At 41.6% G+C, this 20,083-nt stretch overlaps 1 protein-coding gene across 1 annotated transcript in view; it reads right to left on the bottom strand.

Annotated features, from left to right (window-relative positions):
• Positions 1–514: 514 nt before the first annotated feature.
• Positions 515–20,083, bottom strand: part of CDHR1 (cadherin related family member 1) — a 115,903-nt gene continuing 96,334 nt past the window's right edge. Inside the window, exons 16-17 of the mRNA XM_066598732.1 lie at positions 15,677–15,931; positions 515–1,069 (exon numbers count right to left, since the gene is read on the bottom strand). Coding sequence (XP_066454829.1) covers positions 515–1,069; positions 15,677–15,931 — 810 coding nt within the window. The remainder of the gene's footprint in view (positions 1,070–15,676; positions 15,932–20,083) is intronic.

Below are 20,083 nucleotides of genomic sequence, written 5' to 3'. Positions count from 1 at the left end.
ATATACGGTTTATAAAAACACGTTAGGTTCTGAGCAGCGGGCACCAGGGCTCCAGTACTGGATAGGGAATCTCTGAAGTATGTATTATTTCTTTATCTCACACAATTTTAAGGCTAGGAAATTCTTTAAATCTTGGAAAACCCCCTTTAATCTCACAGTTCATGATCCAATTCTATCATTGGCACTAGATATATGGCTCATGCGCAGAGGTATAATATAGTCAAACAGAGCCTTAGTGTTCATACTTTTGGCAGCTTGTAGCCACTAAAAAGACATCTCACTGTGCCAGGTTTAAATTTAGAGAACATGGTAAGTATGGCTACCTTTATAATAGAATGCATTGAATAGTACAGTATGTTATATACCTATATATATTTGCACATTATAGTACATCTTAAAGTCATGTCAGATCACTGCATTGATTTCAGACATTACATACTGCTTAAAGATCCATAGTGTAACTTAACAGAGCTGTTTCATAGAGATTTCCTTCACATTTTAGAGTTAAGATGAGCTAATAAAAAGATATTGAGCTTCCAACATTTTTCTTCTCCAGCATCAGTTTCAGTTCAGATACAAGGGCAGCGCTAGCACTCGGAACTCTCTCTTTCATTTGCTCATCAATAATCCTTGGTGTAAGTGTCCCAGACACAGTAGGCAGCCTCCATTCTTTCTTACTGGCTTTGTGTATTAGACGAGGGGGTGGTGGAGGAGAGGGGGCATTTGGTGGTAAGGGAGTAAACTGACTGTTGTTATTTCCATTTTCATTTTGAAGATCCGCTTCCACATCTTGCATAGTGAACTTCTCAGCTGAACCCATGGACTTCTTGAACTTCAACCATTCAGTCCTAATCGTACTTGGATGATGGTCTGGTCTTCGTCGTCTAATTATCCTTCTCATGGGCAAAACTTTATTAGACTTTTTGTTGCGCCAGAACATGGCTGTAGATATTAATATTGTAATGACCACCATAATTGCCATGACACCAGCTAGCACCCCTAAGGCTTTCATGGGGTTATCTTTACTTTGCATCAAAAAGGCAGCCACAGGCCCCTTGTGAAGAAGAGTCTGTAAAAGAGTACAAAGATAACATGTGACATACATACTACCCTATCTGTATGTCTGCCACTTGACCCCAAAGTAAATGTCCTTTTTTATAGTTATGTGCTTATCTTTCATCATTCTGAAATTTTTTATGAATATCACACTTATTGAAGGTAAGAAGACACAGTTCTTTTAATTCTAAAATCTATATTATCTCTGTTATATAAGAAGCCTACCTAACAAAAGTCTACCTTTTGTTTTCTTGTACTCTTTTACAGACAAGAAAGTTCTATAATGAAATATTATTAAACTACATTAATGCAGACCAACTTCAGTTATGGTCATTTGGCATCTTGGAAGCACATAAAAACTGGTTCAGCTAATTAAAGGCCCGTTTTGGTGGTCCCCTTGTAATTTTTTTGACCCTGCCTCTAGGATGGATTTTTGATCTTTTCACACTTTTCCAGTACATGATGGTGGAAATCACCATAGTTATAGAAATGCTGGAGAGGACTGTACTCAAGCAAATTCCAAATATCATCCATGGTCGTTTTCTGAGACTCAAAACATAGGCCTTTACCTTTGATTTGATCTGGAAATGGCAAACATGAGAAGACTTACAGAAATGTGGGAAATGGAAAAGTTGTTGGAAACAGGGAAACAATGAAAAAATAATTTGGAAGGAACAAAGAATAATATAGTAAAACCTAACAGCTAAATAATGATTTCAGCTGCCAGCACATAGACTCTGTGAAATGGAAAAAGGTGGTGAGAAACAGGTATGAGCATCCCTGACCTACTTGGCCTAGTACGAATCAGATGTCCAAACTTACTGTTCTGTGCAACAACTGACTAGTTAGATATTTCAAATAGGTAAAGACAAGATCATATCAAATGAGCATATCAATTGGCACATCATGACATTTTTTCTCCTCTGTAGGCTTTACACAAAGTACAATATTAAGGCTTCTAACTATTGTAGGGACTTTATGTAGCCATTCACTTGCCAATTTATTGTCTGTTTTAACTTAGTAGACAGAATGATATTCAAGTTATACTGTGCCCCAATTTATTAAATCCTTCAACACAAAACAGATATTAAAAGCAAATAATACAAATGCTACGACAAAAGTCTAGGATTCTACATTTGGAATGCGAGTTGTGTTCTTATTTGGCTCTTTCACATCATGTTTTACCATCCAGTGCGAGTTCTGTCCCGGCCAAGATGAAAAGCAGGACCGAACAAGAACAGAACCATAGAGGTCTTGATGGTGACCTCTTTGGTCTCCATCTTACATAGTTTCCATTCCTGTCAAACTTTTAAACTGGATAGAAAAGCACAGAAAATTCAGGATGGAACTATAGGGGTAAATATGTGGCCTCTATTTTACATAGTTTCCAGCCCTGTCAGTCTTTTAAATTGGAAAACACTTTTGTTATCCAGTTTAAAAAAGTGCAGGAATGGACATTGTGTGAAATGGAGACTGTAGGGGTCCCCGTCTTACATATGTTCCATCCTGCTTACAGTTCCTATGCAGTTTTCTGCATAGAGGACCGACCGTCCCAAGCTCTCAATGTGGGAACTGTATTTGTTGCACAAATGCATTTATATATTAACTGATACTGAATAATGTATATTAATGGATATGAAAACAACTTATACCTAACCTAATAATTAAATGGTTGTAAATATGGACTAGGGGAGCATATTATAGTATATCAAGAATTGTTCAGATTAATATCATTACGAATATTTCTAAATTTATACAAAAGCTAAACTCCATTCATTGTGGTATAATGGAATGGAGGAATGCAGTAAGCGTTATCAAAGTGTCATATGTTACAATGTTTTGCAAATATTAATGTATTACTAGTGAATTAGATTGAAGTATAATTACAACTCTGATCATCATTTCCTTTTAGCTTCACAATTAAATGCGAATTAAAGATCATTATTAAAGATGAGCGAACACCAAAATGTTCGGGTTCACGTTATTCAAAACGAACTTCCCGCGATGTTCGGGTGTTCGTTTCGAATAACGAACCCCATTGAAGTCAATGGGCGACCGGAACATTTTTGTATTTCGCCGATGCTCGCTAAGGTTTTCATGTGTGAAAATCTTGGCAATTCAAGAAAATGATGGGAACGACACAGCAAGTTCTCCTCTGCCACAGCTGTAACAGCTGTGGCAGAGAAGAACGATGTTAGCCCATTGAATTCAATGGAGCCGTCAATACAGCCGACTCCACTGAATGCAATGGGCTGCCGGCGATCGCGGGATGAATTGTCGGAAAGGGGTTAAATATATAAGCCCTTTCCTGCAATTCATCCAGAAATGTGTAAAAATAAAAAATATATATATACTCACCTGGTGCCGACAGACGGAGTTCAGCGCGGCAGGCTGCAGTTCTCCTGAACTGCTCTGAACAGCTGTGAGTAGTATTCAGCAGCCGGGGATTTAAAATCCCCGCCTGCTGAATAAGATGCCTCTGAATGGTCACAGCCTGACCAATCAGAGGCCAGCCCTCACTCACACCCATTCATGAATTCATGAATGGGTGAGTGAGGGCTGCCTCTGATTGGCTCAGGGGCAGCTCTCCTGCCCCTGAGCCAATCAGAGGCAGCCCTCACTCACCCATTCATGAATTCATGAATGGGTGTGAGTGAGGGCTGGCCTCTGATTGGTCAGGCTGTGACCATTCAGAGGCATCTTATTCAGCAGGCAGGGATTTTAAATCCCCGGCTGCTGAATACTACTCACAGCTGTTCAGAGCAGTTCAGGAGAACTGCAGCCTGCCGCGCTGAACTCCGTCTGTCGGCACCAGGTGAGTATATATATATTTTTTATTTTTACACATTTCTGGATGAATTGCAGGAAAGGGCTTATATATTTAACCCCTTTCCGACAATTCATCCCGCGATCGCCGGCAGCCCATTGCATTCAGTGGAGTCGGCTGTATTGCCGGTTCCATTGAATTCAATGGGCAAACATCGTTCTTCTCTGTCACAGCTGTTACAGCTGTGGCAGAGAAGAAGGATTTGTCTTCTATATGTTCTCAATGGGGTTGGCGCTGCTGCCGCCGGCCCCATTGAGCGCATATAGAAAAGATTTCTCAGGGAAGAAAGTTAAAGTAACCCGAACATCCGAACATCGTGTGGTGTTTGTTACGAATAACGAACATCCCGAACACCCTAATATTCGCCCGAGCATCAAGCTCGGACGAGTACGTTCGCTCATCTCTAATCATTATAGTTCATTATAAGGGTTGGAGCTCAATTTTGCTGATGTAGAATTACGAACCCCCCATCATAGAGTTAGGCTGCTCTCACACACGCATGCAGAAAAAGCTGCGTGGAACCGTGGCATTTTAACACAATTTTGTGTAACATTTTGGAATGCATGTTACAGTGTTTGACAGCGGTTTTTAACGCACCCCATCACTGATGGGTGATCAGACGTGTTAAAGTGCTAAAATGTGTGAAAATAGAGCAGACAGTGCTAGAGAATTGCGGTGCTAGAAACGCCATGCTCAAGCGCTGGTCTGCAAGGCCCCAATTAAAATCAATAGCGGCCTTCTACCGCGGTTAGCACAGTGCTCGGGGCACCGCACTAATCGCTGTAAAAAGCGTCCTGTGTGAGAGCGGCCTTAAATGATAAAACTCTAACTGCTTGCAGCCATTTTATAAAATTGCATAAAAATTTATAAAGCTTCCATTGAAACATAAATTAGACAGCATTAAGCTCCGTAGACACCTAGTGATTGCAACCAAAGTTCTACCATTAAAAGGGATAGTTCCAACTAATTACACAATGACAAACCCTCTTATTGCTCGTGAAGGCTCTGTGCAGTCAGTGTAGAACATTTGTTACTCAATGCTTCCAGTTTCCTATGACGAGTTCCTGCTCCCAAGCACAGTTCCTAAGGGGGCTTATTTGTTTTTAGGAAATTGTATACTGATTTTGTCAACCTGATCACCTTCCTGGCTACATTCAGAAAGTTTTAGGGTCCTAGTTGATCATGAATAGATACCCACTTCTTCTCATCTTGGGACCATTTGATCACATTAAAGGAGCCCGCTATGTGTCCAAATTTGATCTATATTTAGTATACAATCTGATTTTGATTAAAGAGGTAGATGAATGGGAGACTGATTTTAATACTCATGTTGGGCACTTTGTACATGTAGTGATACCTTATGGTTGTTATCATGCTTCTGCTGTTTTTCAACAGTTTGTTGATAGGATCTTTTGGGATATCATAACTAATATGTCCTGGTCTGTCTAGATGATATATTTAACTACCCCAGGGACCTGAAGAGCCCTTGACCGCATGACGATTCTGTTTTACAGAGCATTCATGATAATTTCCTGTATGCCAAAGTGGAGAAATATCTATTTGAGAAACAAGAGCAACCTTTCCTAGGCTAAATTACTTCTGGAGGTCATGGATCCAGATACGGTTTCTGTAGTTCTGAATTGACCACAACCCGTGGGACTTACCCTTCACAGATTTCTGAGCTTTGTAAATTATTACGGGCAATTCATCCAAAATTTGTCTTAGATTCTTTAACCCCGCATTGCCTTAAGCCGCAAATGAGCTTGCTGTCACCTACTGTATCATTCAGCAATGAAGAACTGTAGGGTAGATGTCTTTTCCAGGTTCTTCAATGACCTTTAATTCGTTTTTTAGAAGATTTGGCACATCATGCACTCAAACTTTATACTTACCTTAACCAATATCACTTTGGAGAGATAACTAAGAGGACAATCCTTTTTTTCCCTGATTTCCATTGCAAAGTGTTGTCCTGAGCTCATTAGTCTCTGCTGTCACATTATCCAGGAGTCATGCACAGGAGTGAACTCATCTTCTGCGTTTGTTGGTCTGGAAACAAAATGTCACCTCTTGTACTGTATGTGCACAGTTTAAACCATCCAGTCATGTACCTTCAAGTATCCTCAAACCACTATCTATTCCAACTAAGTCTCAGATTGAGATGTCATGGATTTCATCAAAAATGTTCTACCTGCTCAGGGTTTTACAACCATCTGGATGGAGGTGGATTGCTTCTGGAAAATGATGCATTTTTACTTGTTGCCTGATTTACTTTGTGCACCACTTTTGGCTCAGATCTAATCCAAGGAGATCTGCTTTCACTTGAGTGAGCAAAAACAAACTTTGTTCCTGTCGAAGTCCAAATGCAGAAATTGTGTAATGCCTTTCCTATCAGCAGGTAAGGGGTTTAATCATACTATCATAAAATGCCGCAGTGCTGAGTATGTCACAACTCACCATAATTTCAGTGTTTTTTTGTGGCACAGAACAGCAGATAACTTGGTAAGTAACAATACACCAACAATGCAGTCTTGACAAATTCAGCACTGCTACATCTGTATTTATATGCAATGTCTGACAATAGTTCCATACAAATATGTTTTGTCTTGGATCAGGGAGTGCACTTTACATCAAAGCTCTGGAGAACGTCATGCAAAGCCTTGAAGATATCCCTGAATTATTCTTCTGCTTAGCATCCCCAGAGTAATGGTCAGATGGAGGAAATCAATGAGCTTCTCAAGCAGTTCCTTCCAATCTTTTTCAGTTCCATCAAGAGAATTCGTAACAACTAGGCTGAGTTTGCCCATAACATTCATACTTCCAGGACATCCTGTAAATGTCCCTTCGAGATACTCTATGGTTGATGTCCTACTTTGTTTCTTGCCATTACTGCACAGTCTCAAGAACTAGCTGTTGTGGTTATTTGTGAGAATTTCCAGGATATCTGCTGCTACGAAGCCCAAGAGAGTTTGTGAAAACACTGACAACTTTGTCCCATATTATCTCCCAGAGAGAGGGTTTGTCTTGCCCCTTGTTTCATCAGACGCTTCTAGGTGGCCAAGCAAGTCAATAAAGTTACTATAACTTCTACTGGAGTTGCCTCATTCCCAACAGTTTCCATGTCTTTGCTATTCGACCTCTGGTCATCAACAGTCCTCTGTAATTTTCAAAGTCAAGAAAACTCTGGACTGTAAAAGAGCGCATGGAATACTTTATTACTTGGTTGACTACAATGGATATGGCCCCGAGGTAAGGTTTTGAATTATGAAGGAGGAAATCTATGCCCCACAGATTATAATGCATCTTATAAAGGGGGTTCTAAGTGTTGCGGGATGGGTTACTTTTCTCACCTCTTTTGGACAATTAATGCTATTTTGAGGGCTGTAATAACCAGAGGATTCCTTAGATTCTCCAACTCAGTCTAGTGAGTGTCAAATAGATTGCAGCTTTTAGAATCCACATCCCAGTATGTGACCATAACAACACGGTGGCACCAAGTCCTTCAGTGTGAGAAATGCTCTTTCAGGCTCATATAGATAGTATCACGTGTCTTGAATATGGGACCTTCTGTATGATATCCATATGCCCCAAAAGCATATAGAAATTTTGATCACCTTAAGGTGACCTTAGTCAGGTTTCTACACTCAACACTGTACTTATACAACAAGAGACACTTCTATTGCTGGAGCCAAGGTCTACAAGGTCTGGGTAGAAAGGAACCAGCTTTGTTATGCTCTATTTAAAAATAGCTTTGAGTAGATGAGAGGAGCGCAGGAACAAAATCGAGGCAGTGCCTAACCCCAAAAACACAATGTTTAGCCGCACCTCCTACAAAATTGGATCTAAAATGAGATGTTATTCAAAGTTGCAGTATGTTGCACAAAAGAAATTCATTACAGTTAAATCACAAATTCAGCTTTGCTACATCTGTATGCAACATAGGTTGTGAGGACATGGAAGGGGGCTCATCAAAGTTCAATGCAATAAATTAAATTGCAAAAGAAAACTCAAAAACAAGTGTGAGAGTTAAGGCCCTTTTACACTGAATGATTATTGCTGAAAAAATCATTCAAACAAGCGAAAGTGAACAATAATAGTCAATAGGGTCCGTTTGGCACTGTTCAGTTTCATCATAAGATGGACCCATTCAGACAGGGGATTTCCCTTTTTCTGCTCCCCGCCGTAGATGTAAAAGAACCACTATTTATCCTTTGACATAGATTTTCGAAGGTTAGTTTTGTTTTCAATAGTACTATTTAATGTACCATATAATGTACTGAAAACTGAAATATATCTAAGTGGAGTGAAATTTAAAAAAAAAGCATAATTCCACTATCTTTGGGAGGGTCTTATTTTTATGGTGCACTTACTAAAAATGACATGATAACTTTATTTAATGGGTCAGCACGATTACTATGCTACCAAATTACTATATATTTTTTTGCTGTACTACTTTTAGAAAACAAAATATCTTTGGGAAAAAAAATTATTTGCTGCCACCATCTTCTGCCCACCATAAGTTCATCCTGCAGTTTCTATTGGTACCATTTTAGAGTACATACGACTTTTAGATTGCTTTTTATTACATTTTTTCTTGGAGATGGGGTGGCAAAAAAAAGCAATTCTGGCATTGCGTATTTTCTTATCTGATGATGTTTACCATGTGGGATGAATAATGCATTACTTTGATAGATCATACATTTATGGACTCAGCGATACCATAGATTTTGTCTATTGTTTTGGCTTTTTGATTATACATATAGGGAAAGATTTTTTGTTTAAACGTTAACTTCCTTTTTATTTTTTCTAATAAGTAGTAAATGGTTTTATTTACTCACTTTTACATTTTTTTGTCCGCATAGGGGACTTGAACTTGTGAAGAAACATTGTTTGAAGCGGGATCGACTCCCTATCCCGCTCCATACAAACTTCAAACTCACAGGACGTAAATCTACGTCTTGTATCGTTAAGGAGTTAAGGAATATTTATAAAGAGGAAAATACTTCTAGGTACAGACAGACAGATTGTATATGCACAGAGACATTTCAGAACTGGCAAAGGGTGTAGTCACCATAGAGGCAGTGTCAATCGGATGAAACATTTTTCCAAAAGAACCCAAATGTAAGTTCACCACATTATTAGTGAGAATTAACCAAAAGGTAGACTGCTGATACATTTATCTGAGATCCTAGCCTTGAAAGCTTGGGAGTCGTAGCCTTGCAGTAAACTAAATATCTTTTATAGCTATAGTTTAAATTCTTCAAACAGAATAAATTAAATGATTGCACACAACAGTGTTACTTTGTATAGACATTAAGTGAAGCATTTTCAAATGTCTCGTGAGAAGAACCCCAAAAGGACATTTATGCTTGGAGAGCTCATTAATAGGATAGAACAAAGATCTGCTATGAAAGGTACAGGGCGTGAACAAAAATATGGAAACACCAAAGCTATATTCTTTCTTTATTTTCATCATAACACTATGCAATAATTGTCTGTCTCTGTCACTGAACACACATTTCTGTCCATGCTGGTGTTTGTGGGATGCAGTTTTTCCAGTCTTACTGTATGCGGTCAATAATCTGGGATACTGTGCCTTGTGATACAGCAAAAAATTTCAACTACCTTTGGTACAGAGGTGCCCACCATACAGGCCCCATCAATTTGACCGTGTTGAAATTCAGTCAGCTCTGCCATGATTCCCCCACAACTGTGCAGGACGCTGTCTCGAAGATAAATAATGCTTACTATTTGTTGGCGCTGTTATACAGAGCATTGCATCACGCAACAACTATTACACTGCCTACTAACAACTACCGCACCGCCTACTAGCTCCACTGTAGTACACATGTATGGATCTTGAATAGAGATGAGCGAGCATACTCGTCCGAGCTTGATGCTCGTTCGAGTATTAGGGTGTTCGAGATGCTCGTTACTCGAGACGAGCACCACGCGATGTTCGAGTTACTTTCACTTTCATCTCTGAGACATTTGCGCGCTTTTCTGGCCAATAGAAAGACATGGAAGGCATTACAACTTCCTCCTGTGACGTTCCAGCCCTATACCACCCCCCTGCAGTGAGTGGCTGGGGAGATCAGGTGACACCCGAGTATTAAAATCTGCCCCGCCCGCGGCTCGCCACAGATGCATTCTGACATAGATCAGGGAAAGTGCTGTTGATGCTGCTGCTGCTATAGGGAGAGTGTTAGGTGTTATTTTAGTCTTCAAGAACCCCAACGGTCCTTCTTAGGGCCACATCTGACCGTGTGCAGTACTGTTGAGGCTGCTTTTAGCAGTGTTGCACAATTTTTTTTTTTTTGTATATCGAGCGTGCAGACCATTGCGTCCTCAGTCTGCAGTCATTGTACAGAGTATAGGGGCAGTACTGGTGAGGCAGGGACAGTGGGAAAGGTGAAAGAGATATACTGTCTATATAGGCAGTGGGCTTTTTCAAAAAAATTGGGGAAAAATACTATATTTGGGCTGCCTGTGACCGTCTTCAGTGTACTGCGTGTCTGCTGGGGGTAGTAGTCCTAATTAATACGCAGCTAAGCGTTATAGCAGGCTTGCGCAAAATTGTTTCCTGGCTCTGCTGTGCCTGTTACATCACCGCCGTCATAGCGCCAGAGGGAAACAGTATACATAATATACGCTGCATACAGTATCTGTCTGGTGTTTCAGCTCACCAGTTAAACAAATTGATGCAAAATACTTAAGGCCTACCACTGCCCTTTGGCCACTTGACTGCTTCTGCGCTGTGAATTCAACTAGCTCAGTTATGCGCACCTACGTCTCACTACAGGTGTGCGCAAACTTGTTTCCTGTCTCTGCTGTGCCCGTTACATCACCGCCGTCATATTGTCAGAGGGAAACAGTATACATAATATACGCTGCATACAGTATCTGTCTGGTGTTTCAGCTCACCATTTAAAAAAATTGAAGCAAAATACTTAAGGCCTACCACTGCCCTTTGGCCACTTGACTGCTTCTGCGCTGTGAATTCCACTAGCTCAGTCATGCGCACCTACGTCTCACTACAGGCGTGCGTAAAATTGTTTCCTGGCTCTGCTGTGCCCGTTACATCACCGCCGTCATAGCGCCAGAGGGAAACAGTATACATAATATACGCTGCATACAGTATCTGTCTGGTGTTTCAGCTCACCATTTTAAAAAATTGAAGCAAAATACTTAAGGCCTACCACTGCCCTTTGGCCACTTGACTGCTTCTGCGCTGTGAATTCCACTAGCTCAGTCATACGCAACTATGTCTCACTACAGGCGTGCGCAAAATTGTTTCCTGGCTCTGCTGTGCCCGTTACATCACAGCCGTCATAGCGCCAGAGGGAAACAGTATACATAATATACGCTGTGTGGGGTTGGCCTACACTTTTGCTACATAAATGTAACTGGGGCCTTGTCTATACTGCAACTAGTGAAATGTGAAAGAGACTGTTATCTCCCTAAACTGCTGCAACGGGAATGTTTCTGTGGCCTGTCTTGACTGCTACTACTACTGAAATGGAACTAATACTGTGCTCCCCCTATACTGCTGCTTCGGAATTGTTACTGGGGCCTGTCTTGACTGCTACTATTACTGAAATGGACCTAAGACTGTGCTCCCCCTATACTGCTGCTAGTGATATGTTACTGGGGCCTGTCTGGACTGCTAATACTACTGAAATGGAACTAATACTGTGCTCCCCCTATAATGCTGCTAGTGATATGTTACTGGGGCCTGTCCCTAATGCTACCGCTGAAATGTTACTAATTCTGGGCTCTACCTATACTGCTGCTAATGCTATGTCACTGGGGTGTGGAAACGGAGGCTTCCCAAAGACATGATGGTGGCGAGGCCATTTCCCACCAACGCGGTTACTGTTAAGGTGCATATAACCACGGACACGTGGAGAGGACACGTAGTGCCTCAAAAACATCCCCTTCCTCCTCCAACAATGAAAACATTCTTGGCAAATACCTTTGCATAGGTCCCTCTGGTGGCTGTCCAAGAATTTCACCTTTACCGACACAACAAGAGAGCCCCCCGCCACGGCCCACTTAATCCTGGCCACATTCCGAAAACCAACTAAATAAAACCGTGCTACTAGGTCCGCAGTCGCCAGCACATTCCCACCAACGCGGTTACTGTTAAGGTACATATTACCAGTCTGACTGGGGCATGCACTGTGGGCTGAAGCACACCTGTATTGTATGTGACGTTAGCTCTGCTGAGCAGGGCACTGCAATGGGATACATTTATGTACCGCCGATGGGTTCCAGGGAGCCACCCATGCTGTGGGTCCACAGGGACTTCACATTAGGGATTTGTACCTGCCAGTGTCTATGTATTAAAAACCCCGGTCAGACTGGGGCATGCAGTGTGGGCCGAAGACCACCTGCATTTAATCGGACGTTACCTCAGCTGTGATGGGCAATGCAATGGGATATATTTATGTACTGCTGGTGGCTTCCTGGGACCCACCCATGCTGTCGATCCACACGGAGTTGTAACTGCATGTGTCCACTTCTAAAGAATCCCAGTCTGACTGGGGCATGCAGTATGGGCCGAAGCCCACCTGCATTAAACCTGACGTTACCTCAGCTGTGCTGGGCACTGCAATGGGATACATTTATGTATCGCCGGTGGGTTCCAGGGAGCCACCCATGCTGTGGGTCCACACGGACTTCACAATAGGGAGTTGTACCTGCCTGTGTCTATGAATTAAAAACCCCGGTCAGGTTTGGGCATGCAGTGTGGGCCGAAGCCCACCTGCATGTAATCTGACATTAGCTTTGCTGTCCAGGGCACTGCAATGGGATACATTTATGTACAGCCGGTGGGTTCCAGGGAGCCACCCATGCTGTGGGTGCACACGGAATTCCCATTGCGGAGTTGTACCTGCCTGTGACTATTTATAAAAAACCCCGGTCTGACTGGGGCATGCAGACACCTTGACAGAATGAATAGTGTGTGGCACATCTGTTCCACATTGCTGTACCCACGTGTGCAGCTCCTGATAGAGGTGGCACAGGATTGGATTTCTCATTGCTTCTGTACAGCATTGTGGGCTATCTCCCCGCCCCTTTTAAAGAGGGTCGCTGCCTGGCCCTGCCAACCCTCTGCAGTGTGTGCCTCCGGTTCCTCCTCATGGCAGACGCACTTATAAATAGACATGAGGGTGGTGTGGCTATGAGGCCAGCGTGTGGCATGAGGGCAGCTGAAGGCTGCGCAGGGACACTTTGGTGTACGCTGTGGACACTGGGTCGTGCGGGGGGGGGGGGGGTTGGGCAGCATGTAACCCAGGAGAAGTGGCAGCGGAGTGTCATGCAGGCAGTGATTGTGCTTTGTTGGAGGTAGTGTGGTGCTTAGCTAAGGTATGCCTTGCTAATGAGGGTTTCTCAGAAGTAAAAATTGTTGGGAGGGGGGGGGGGGCACTCTTGCCGCTATTGTGGCTTAATAGTGGGACCTGGGAACTTGAGATGCAGCCCAACATGTAGCCCCTCGCTTGCCCTATCCGTTTCTGTGTCGTTCCCATCACTTTCTTGAATTTCCCAGATTTTCACAAATGAAAACCTTAGCGAGCATCAGCGATATACAAAAATGCTCGGGTCGCCCATTGACTTCAATGGGGTTCGTTACTCGAAACGAACCCTCGAGCATCGCCAAATGTTCGTCTCGAGTAACGAGCACCCGAGCATTTTGGTGCTCGCTCATCTCTAATCTTGAACCATTAGGAGGGATCCGCATGGGATTTTAATCATTAGCACTGAGCTGCCCTTTTGATATAGTTAAAAGATACTAGTAGTATTATGAAATGTGATTTATAATCCCATGTAATTTAAGGCAAGGATTTTGTGCAGTGTTTCCATATCTTTGTCCACCCCCTGTATATTCACCTGGCCATATTTGCTGCCGATTTTCCACAGCAGAAAATTCACAGCATATCTGCAGATATTTGGCAGCAACAATATCCACAAATGATGCAGATTATTGTGCCGATTTGTTGCGGATTTCACCCTTTGCATTGCAAAAGATGAAATCCACAATGAACCATTGACATACTGTTGACATAAATTCCACAGCACATATCCATTCTGTGCTGAATTTTTCTGCACTGTGTGCACAATCTTTGTTACATGTCATTTCCATGGCTCGAACTGTAGATGCTGTGGATTTTCTGTAAATGGGATTGAGCTTTAATACTAAGCTGGCCTCGACACTATAGACAGCTTCTCATCAGCTTTTTAGTGGGGTCCCAAGCAGTGTGACCCCACTAATCTTCTATTGGTGACCTAGCCTTTGTTGGTGACCTATTACCAACAGTTTATCTCCATGATAACCCTTTTAAAGGGCCACTCCGGCAAAAACACATTTTTCCATCCCTACCCTCCTCACCGGATTGCCTGTGACACTCCAACATCTCCTATGTATATTGCAGTCACTTCCATCAAGGGCAGCCTTGATGCTTATCAGGCACCATCTTGATGCTGAAATTTCTCTCTCTTCTCTCTTTCATTATTCTCTGTCAATAATTCCAGGATGCACCAGCGCAACATCACCAGCTACAGCCTGTACGATCTCTGCCTGCTCAGGGTACATTGCTATTACTTTCTGTATTCATCTAACTAGGCTATAGACCATAAATATACAGTCAGAAGGATGAGCTTTGATCTCCTGTATTATAACTGTTTGACAGGAGCCTATAATCATCTGTAGCAACTATAATAGGAGTTTCTGTGTCCTCCTCTAAAGAAAGTGTGTGTGATAGGGTCCATCATGGGAATTATACTAACTGCAAAACTGATTACAGGTGCTCCCCGACTTGCGAACAGGTTCCGTTCCGGGAGCCCGTTCGCAAGTCCGTTTTGTTCGCAAGTCGAACAAATGGTAGTATGGAGCGGGATCGCGGGTGGATCCCGTTCCATACAACGTCGGGTGCAGGCTGTTCTTACAGCGGGCACCCGGCGGCAGCAGTTCCGACGAGCCACGCCGCTTGTCGGAACTGTTAACACTTTAAATATCGCTCTGACAGCGGTATTTAAAGTGTTAACAGTTCTGACGAGCGGCGCGGCTCGTCGGAACTGCTGCCGCCGGGTGCCCGCTGTAAGAAACAGCTTGCAGCGGACGTTCAGGGGGCCCGTACAGCGTCCCACGATGAGATCGCGGGACGCTGTGTGGTTGCTAGGCAGCCGCGGACCTCCTGAAAGGCCCCAGGGCTGCCTATGCAGAGTGCCTATCAAGCGCACGGCTTGATAGGCGCTCTGCATAGACAGCCCCAGGGCCTTTCAGAAGGCCCCCGGCTGCCCAGCAACCGCGATGTGACCGGACAGGCTTCTATCAGGCTTGATAGAAGCCTGTCCGGTCCCTGCACAGTATGATGTAATGCCATAGCATTACATCATACTGTGCAGGACAGATAGTTCGTATCTAGCGAAATTCGTAACTCGAATGTTCGCAAGTCGGGGACTATCTGTAGTTTGAAAATATATTAACCCAAGTAAATTTGAGCTGGTCAGAATTGAAATCACGTGAGCACCTAAGAAATTGACTACAATTTCAGTCAAAAAGAAAAAACTAACCAAAGTAATGCTAGCCAACATATATATAGTAGGGGCTAACTACATAATGAATGAAAACAATATTCATCGGAGTGACCCTTTAACAAGAGTATCAAAATTCACAGTCACATGAATTAGATAATGATAGCTCACTTAATTCTGCTAAAACAAGCATTAAACTATTGGATGGCATTATATTTTACTCTATATATCAAACATATAATGCCATCAAGAACTTACCTCTTCAGTTACATCTATCTTGACCACTGCAGTGGTACTGAATGATGGAGAACCTCTGTCTTTTGCTTGTACAACCACCGACCACCTGCAATTTTTGTTACGAGTAATGTTCTGAATGACATCCAGAGACCTAATATAGGGCTTGAGTTTTATCTCACCAGTACTCTGGTTTATTTCAAATACATTATCTGGATCAGCTTGCATAATTGCATAATTTACAATATTGTTTGGTTCTTCGGCATCTTGGTCTGTGGCCTAAAAGGAGAATATTGATTTTAGCAGGAAAAAGATAAAAAAAATCATCAGCAGATAGATAGATAGATACATACATAGATACAGAGATAGATTTGAGATATGTAGATAGATAAACAGATAAAATAAATATACATTAGATAGATAGATAGATAGATAGATAGATAGATAGATAGATAGATAGATATGAGATAGACAGATAGATATTAGATAGATAGAGAGATAAACTGATATATAGAGAGATAAACAGACATGAGATACATAATCAGACATGAAATACATAATTAGATAGATAAACAGATAGATATGTGACTGATAGATAAATATGAGATAGATAAATAGATGAGATAGATAAACAGATATATAGATAAATAGATAGACATGAGATAGATATATATGAGGTAGATTAACATATAGATAATGTGAAATAGATAAATAGATAGATAAACAGATATATGATAGATAGATTTGAGATAGATAGATAAAATAGCTATTTTATATGTATCTATTTCTAATCTATCTATCTTATATCTGTTTATCTGTCTATATATATGTTTATCTATCTATCTATTTCACATCTATCTATATGTTAATCTACCTCATATCAATCTATCTAACTATGGCCGCCTGCAGACAGGCGGAAATTCCGTGGCGGGATTTCCCGTGGAATTTCCGCCCTTGGAAGCTGCCATAGGATTGCGTTGGCAAACGCAATCCTAGGCAGACGGCTGCGGTTTGTCCACGTGAAATCTCGCGCGGCAAACAATCCGCAGCATGCTCTATCTCTCTGCGAGGCTCGCAGAGCCCCGCACGGAAACGTCACTGTACGGCCTCCGGCTCCGCTCTGCGCATGCGCCGGCTGCCCGGCAAGCCGGCACATCAAACAGCCGGAGCCGCTGGCGCGGGTGAGTACGCGCTGCTCTCTGAAGGCGCTCGGGTCGGGTCCCGCAGCAAGAATCCTCGTAGTCGGATCCGACCCGCCCGTCTGCGGGCGGCCTATCTCATATATATCTATCTCACGTCTATCTATTTATCTATATATCGGTTTATCGATCCATCTCATCTGTATATATATCTCATATTTATCTATCTATCAGTCACACATCTGTTTATCTATCTAATTATGTATCTCATGTCTGTTTATCTATATATCAGTTTATCTATCTATCTATCGACATGTTATTTTACACATCCAATTAGTCTCATTTTAGATGAATAATGCTGTACTATAATGGCTTTAGGTTTTACTTTATACTCCTTTCTGAATATCCAAAAAGCAGTATTAAAAGAAAAAAAAAATATTTTGGAGCAGGAACCTAAAGTGTAAGCAAATAGGAAAAAAGAAACCTGCAATGCAAGTGCTGATGAACCAAGAACTTTACTTTTCTGAATATTTTGGGGAAAAATGGACCCTCATACAAGGGCCGTTCATTAAAGATTTTCCCTGACCCACTTCTATTTACTGCAGGAAGCTAAAACTGCACATTAGTGAGGATATAAGTCTCTATAGGTTACGTGCCAACTTGCAATTCTGAACTGATAACGGTCTTTCTTCTACAGGGGCTGAAGTGGTGCGAGGTCTGATAATGGACCTAGTGGAATACAGAGCAGTCATCAAGTTCCTTTGCTTGAAAGGCCGCACACCAAGGGAGACGTAACGTTCTATGAGATAAAGAGGTTTATGGGGAGGTTTCCAATGATATGATGTAGTCAAGAACTGGCATTGTCAATTAAAGTGTGGTCAGACTTCGGTGGAAACGGCTCTAATTCCAGGGCGCCCTCCGCTATTAGTGAACACATCATCCAGGAAGTGGAGGATGCCATTTTGGAAAATCGCTGCGTAACCATTCTCAATCTAGCCCAAAATGTCAAGATTAGTGTGGGGTCTGTGGAAAAAATCATCCAAGACCATCTTCATATGCATAAGGTATCCACTCACTGGGTTCCTCGGCTGCTCACACCTTTCCAGAAGCAGGAATGAGTCGAATGCTCCCGGGCTCTTTGGATGATGTGCCAAGGAAACCAGGAGAACTTTTTTCAACAGACTGAACACAGAGGATGAAAGCTGGGTCCATAACTATAATTCGGAGACTAAAGTCCAGTCGATGCAATGGAAGCATCCGGACTCATCGTCTCCAAAGAAGGTACATGCCCAACCCTCGACAGGCAAGGTCACGCTCACAGTCTTTTGGGACCAGCACAGAGTAGTCTTGATGAATTTCCTAGCAAAGGGTACCACGATTACTGGGGAATACTATGCTTCACTGCTGCGGAAATTGCGGGAGGCCATCAAAATCAAGAGATGTTTTTTTTAAAACCATCTATTTTAAAAAAAAGAATTAGGAAGAATTTAACCTTTTAGGTGTTTCACAGGAATTAAAGTAAAGTGAAAGTGAAATTTAAATATTTCATTTTTTTTGCAGATTTTCCATATATTTATCTGTAACACAGCAGATTATTCAGTTTTTATAAACATCCCAAATGTGGCCCTAACACACAACGTGACAAACACAGACTTAAAAAATGAAAAAAACATCTTGGGAATTTTCAAGCTTCCCTTTTATTAGGACTTTTTCTATGCACCACTTCAGGCTAGTGGAGGCCAAGTGATTTTATAAGATAAGAACAGCCCTTGAAGAGACCACTTGTTGAAAACTACACCCCCCAAGGAATTCATTTAGGGTTGTTGTGACTATTTTGATCACACAGGTGTTTCATAGAATTTGTTATTATTAGGCCTTAAAAATTTGGAATTTTCAAGAGGGGCAATAGGAGAAGCATCACCTCATGATTTGCTATGCAATTTCTCCTGAATACAGAAATGGCCTATACATGGGTTTGGGCACACGGCAAGGTTTAGAAGAGAAGGAGCGCTATTTGGCTTTTCGAAATATTGCTGAAATAATTTTTACAAATGCTTCAAATTGTAAACTGTGTAATTGGCTATGGAAAACCAGCAGAATTTTACAGTACAGGCATTCTGAATCAAAGTTCATGAAATCTCATCCTCAATGAGCGCTATGTACTAAAGAGTGAAAGTGAAAATTGTTCTTCCACTACGCGAGCTGGCTGCTGGGATCCCCTGCTACAGTAGAGCTACAGGGTCCTAGCAGACCCTGATCAGCTCTGCCAGTTACTATTGTCACTAAAGGGGGATGTTTTTCCTGTAACTGGGGCTCCTATGGATGCCTCAGCTACAGTGGAAATGTGTCAAGTAAAAAAAACAGAAAACATGTGAATGTCCCCCTTAGGTCTTATATGACATTATGGGGAACATAGATAATAAAAAAAAAAATAATTACATACATAAATAAAAAAAATTACAGAATAAAATAAAAATATGTGCATAAAAAAGAAAATAACCCAAAACCGACGCCAACCAAAACTGTTGCCGTATGCACCCTATAATCCAAAACTATACATATTATATATCGAAATGTCTGAAACAAAATGAGGAACCCATTCCTATACTTTTTAGTTTAGCGTAAATATACTAATTAAAAAAATAAAATCTAAATGTTAAAAAAAAACACTTTTTTGTAGCTTTTTACCCCCAATGAAACTAAAGAAACTGAAAAAAAGGCAGTGAAAAAGATATTTAAAAAATAGCCCTATATGTCAAGGGAAAAAAAACGTAGCAAAAATGATTTTGGTCGCTGGATGAAAAAAGATAGGGCATTAAAACCACCACATGAGTAAAATCCCTAAAAAGTGTCTGCTCCTTAAGGTACAAAACAGCCTGGTCCTTAAAGGATTAAGGGTACATGCACACAAATGCTTTCTCTGTCCGATAATCGGTCCAAAAAACAGGAAATAGGACCCACTCATTTGAATGGTTGTATGCACATGGCCTTTTTCTACTCAAACTATATTTCACTATATTTCAAACTATATTTTATGTATGTATATGGTGACATCCATATCAAAAGCTGCATGCAACAAATATGGATTTTAGTGCAGAGCAATACCAAAATCTGCAGTGAAAAATTCCACAATGTGTGAGGATGGAGAGATAGAAAAACTTTTTAGAAATTATTATTTTTACAGGCAAAGCTCAGTGATCTCAGCTGTCTTATTTAGGACAGCAGGGTTAGGGAGCTCCGATGCAGAAGGGACAAGAGAACTTCCTTGTGCTTGCTGTGACTAGCTGTCACA

The sequence above is a fragment of the Eleutherodactylus coqui genome, chromosome 4 (assembly GCF_035609145.1).
Source record: "Eleutherodactylus coqui strain aEleCoq1 chromosome 4, aEleCoq1.hap1, whole genome shotgun sequence".
NCBI classification, from domain to species: Eukaryota; Metazoa; Chordata; class Amphibia; order Anura; family Eleutherodactylidae; genus Eleutherodactylus; species Eleutherodactylus coqui.
This window is presented reverse-complemented; position numbering and strand designations above follow the sequence as displayed.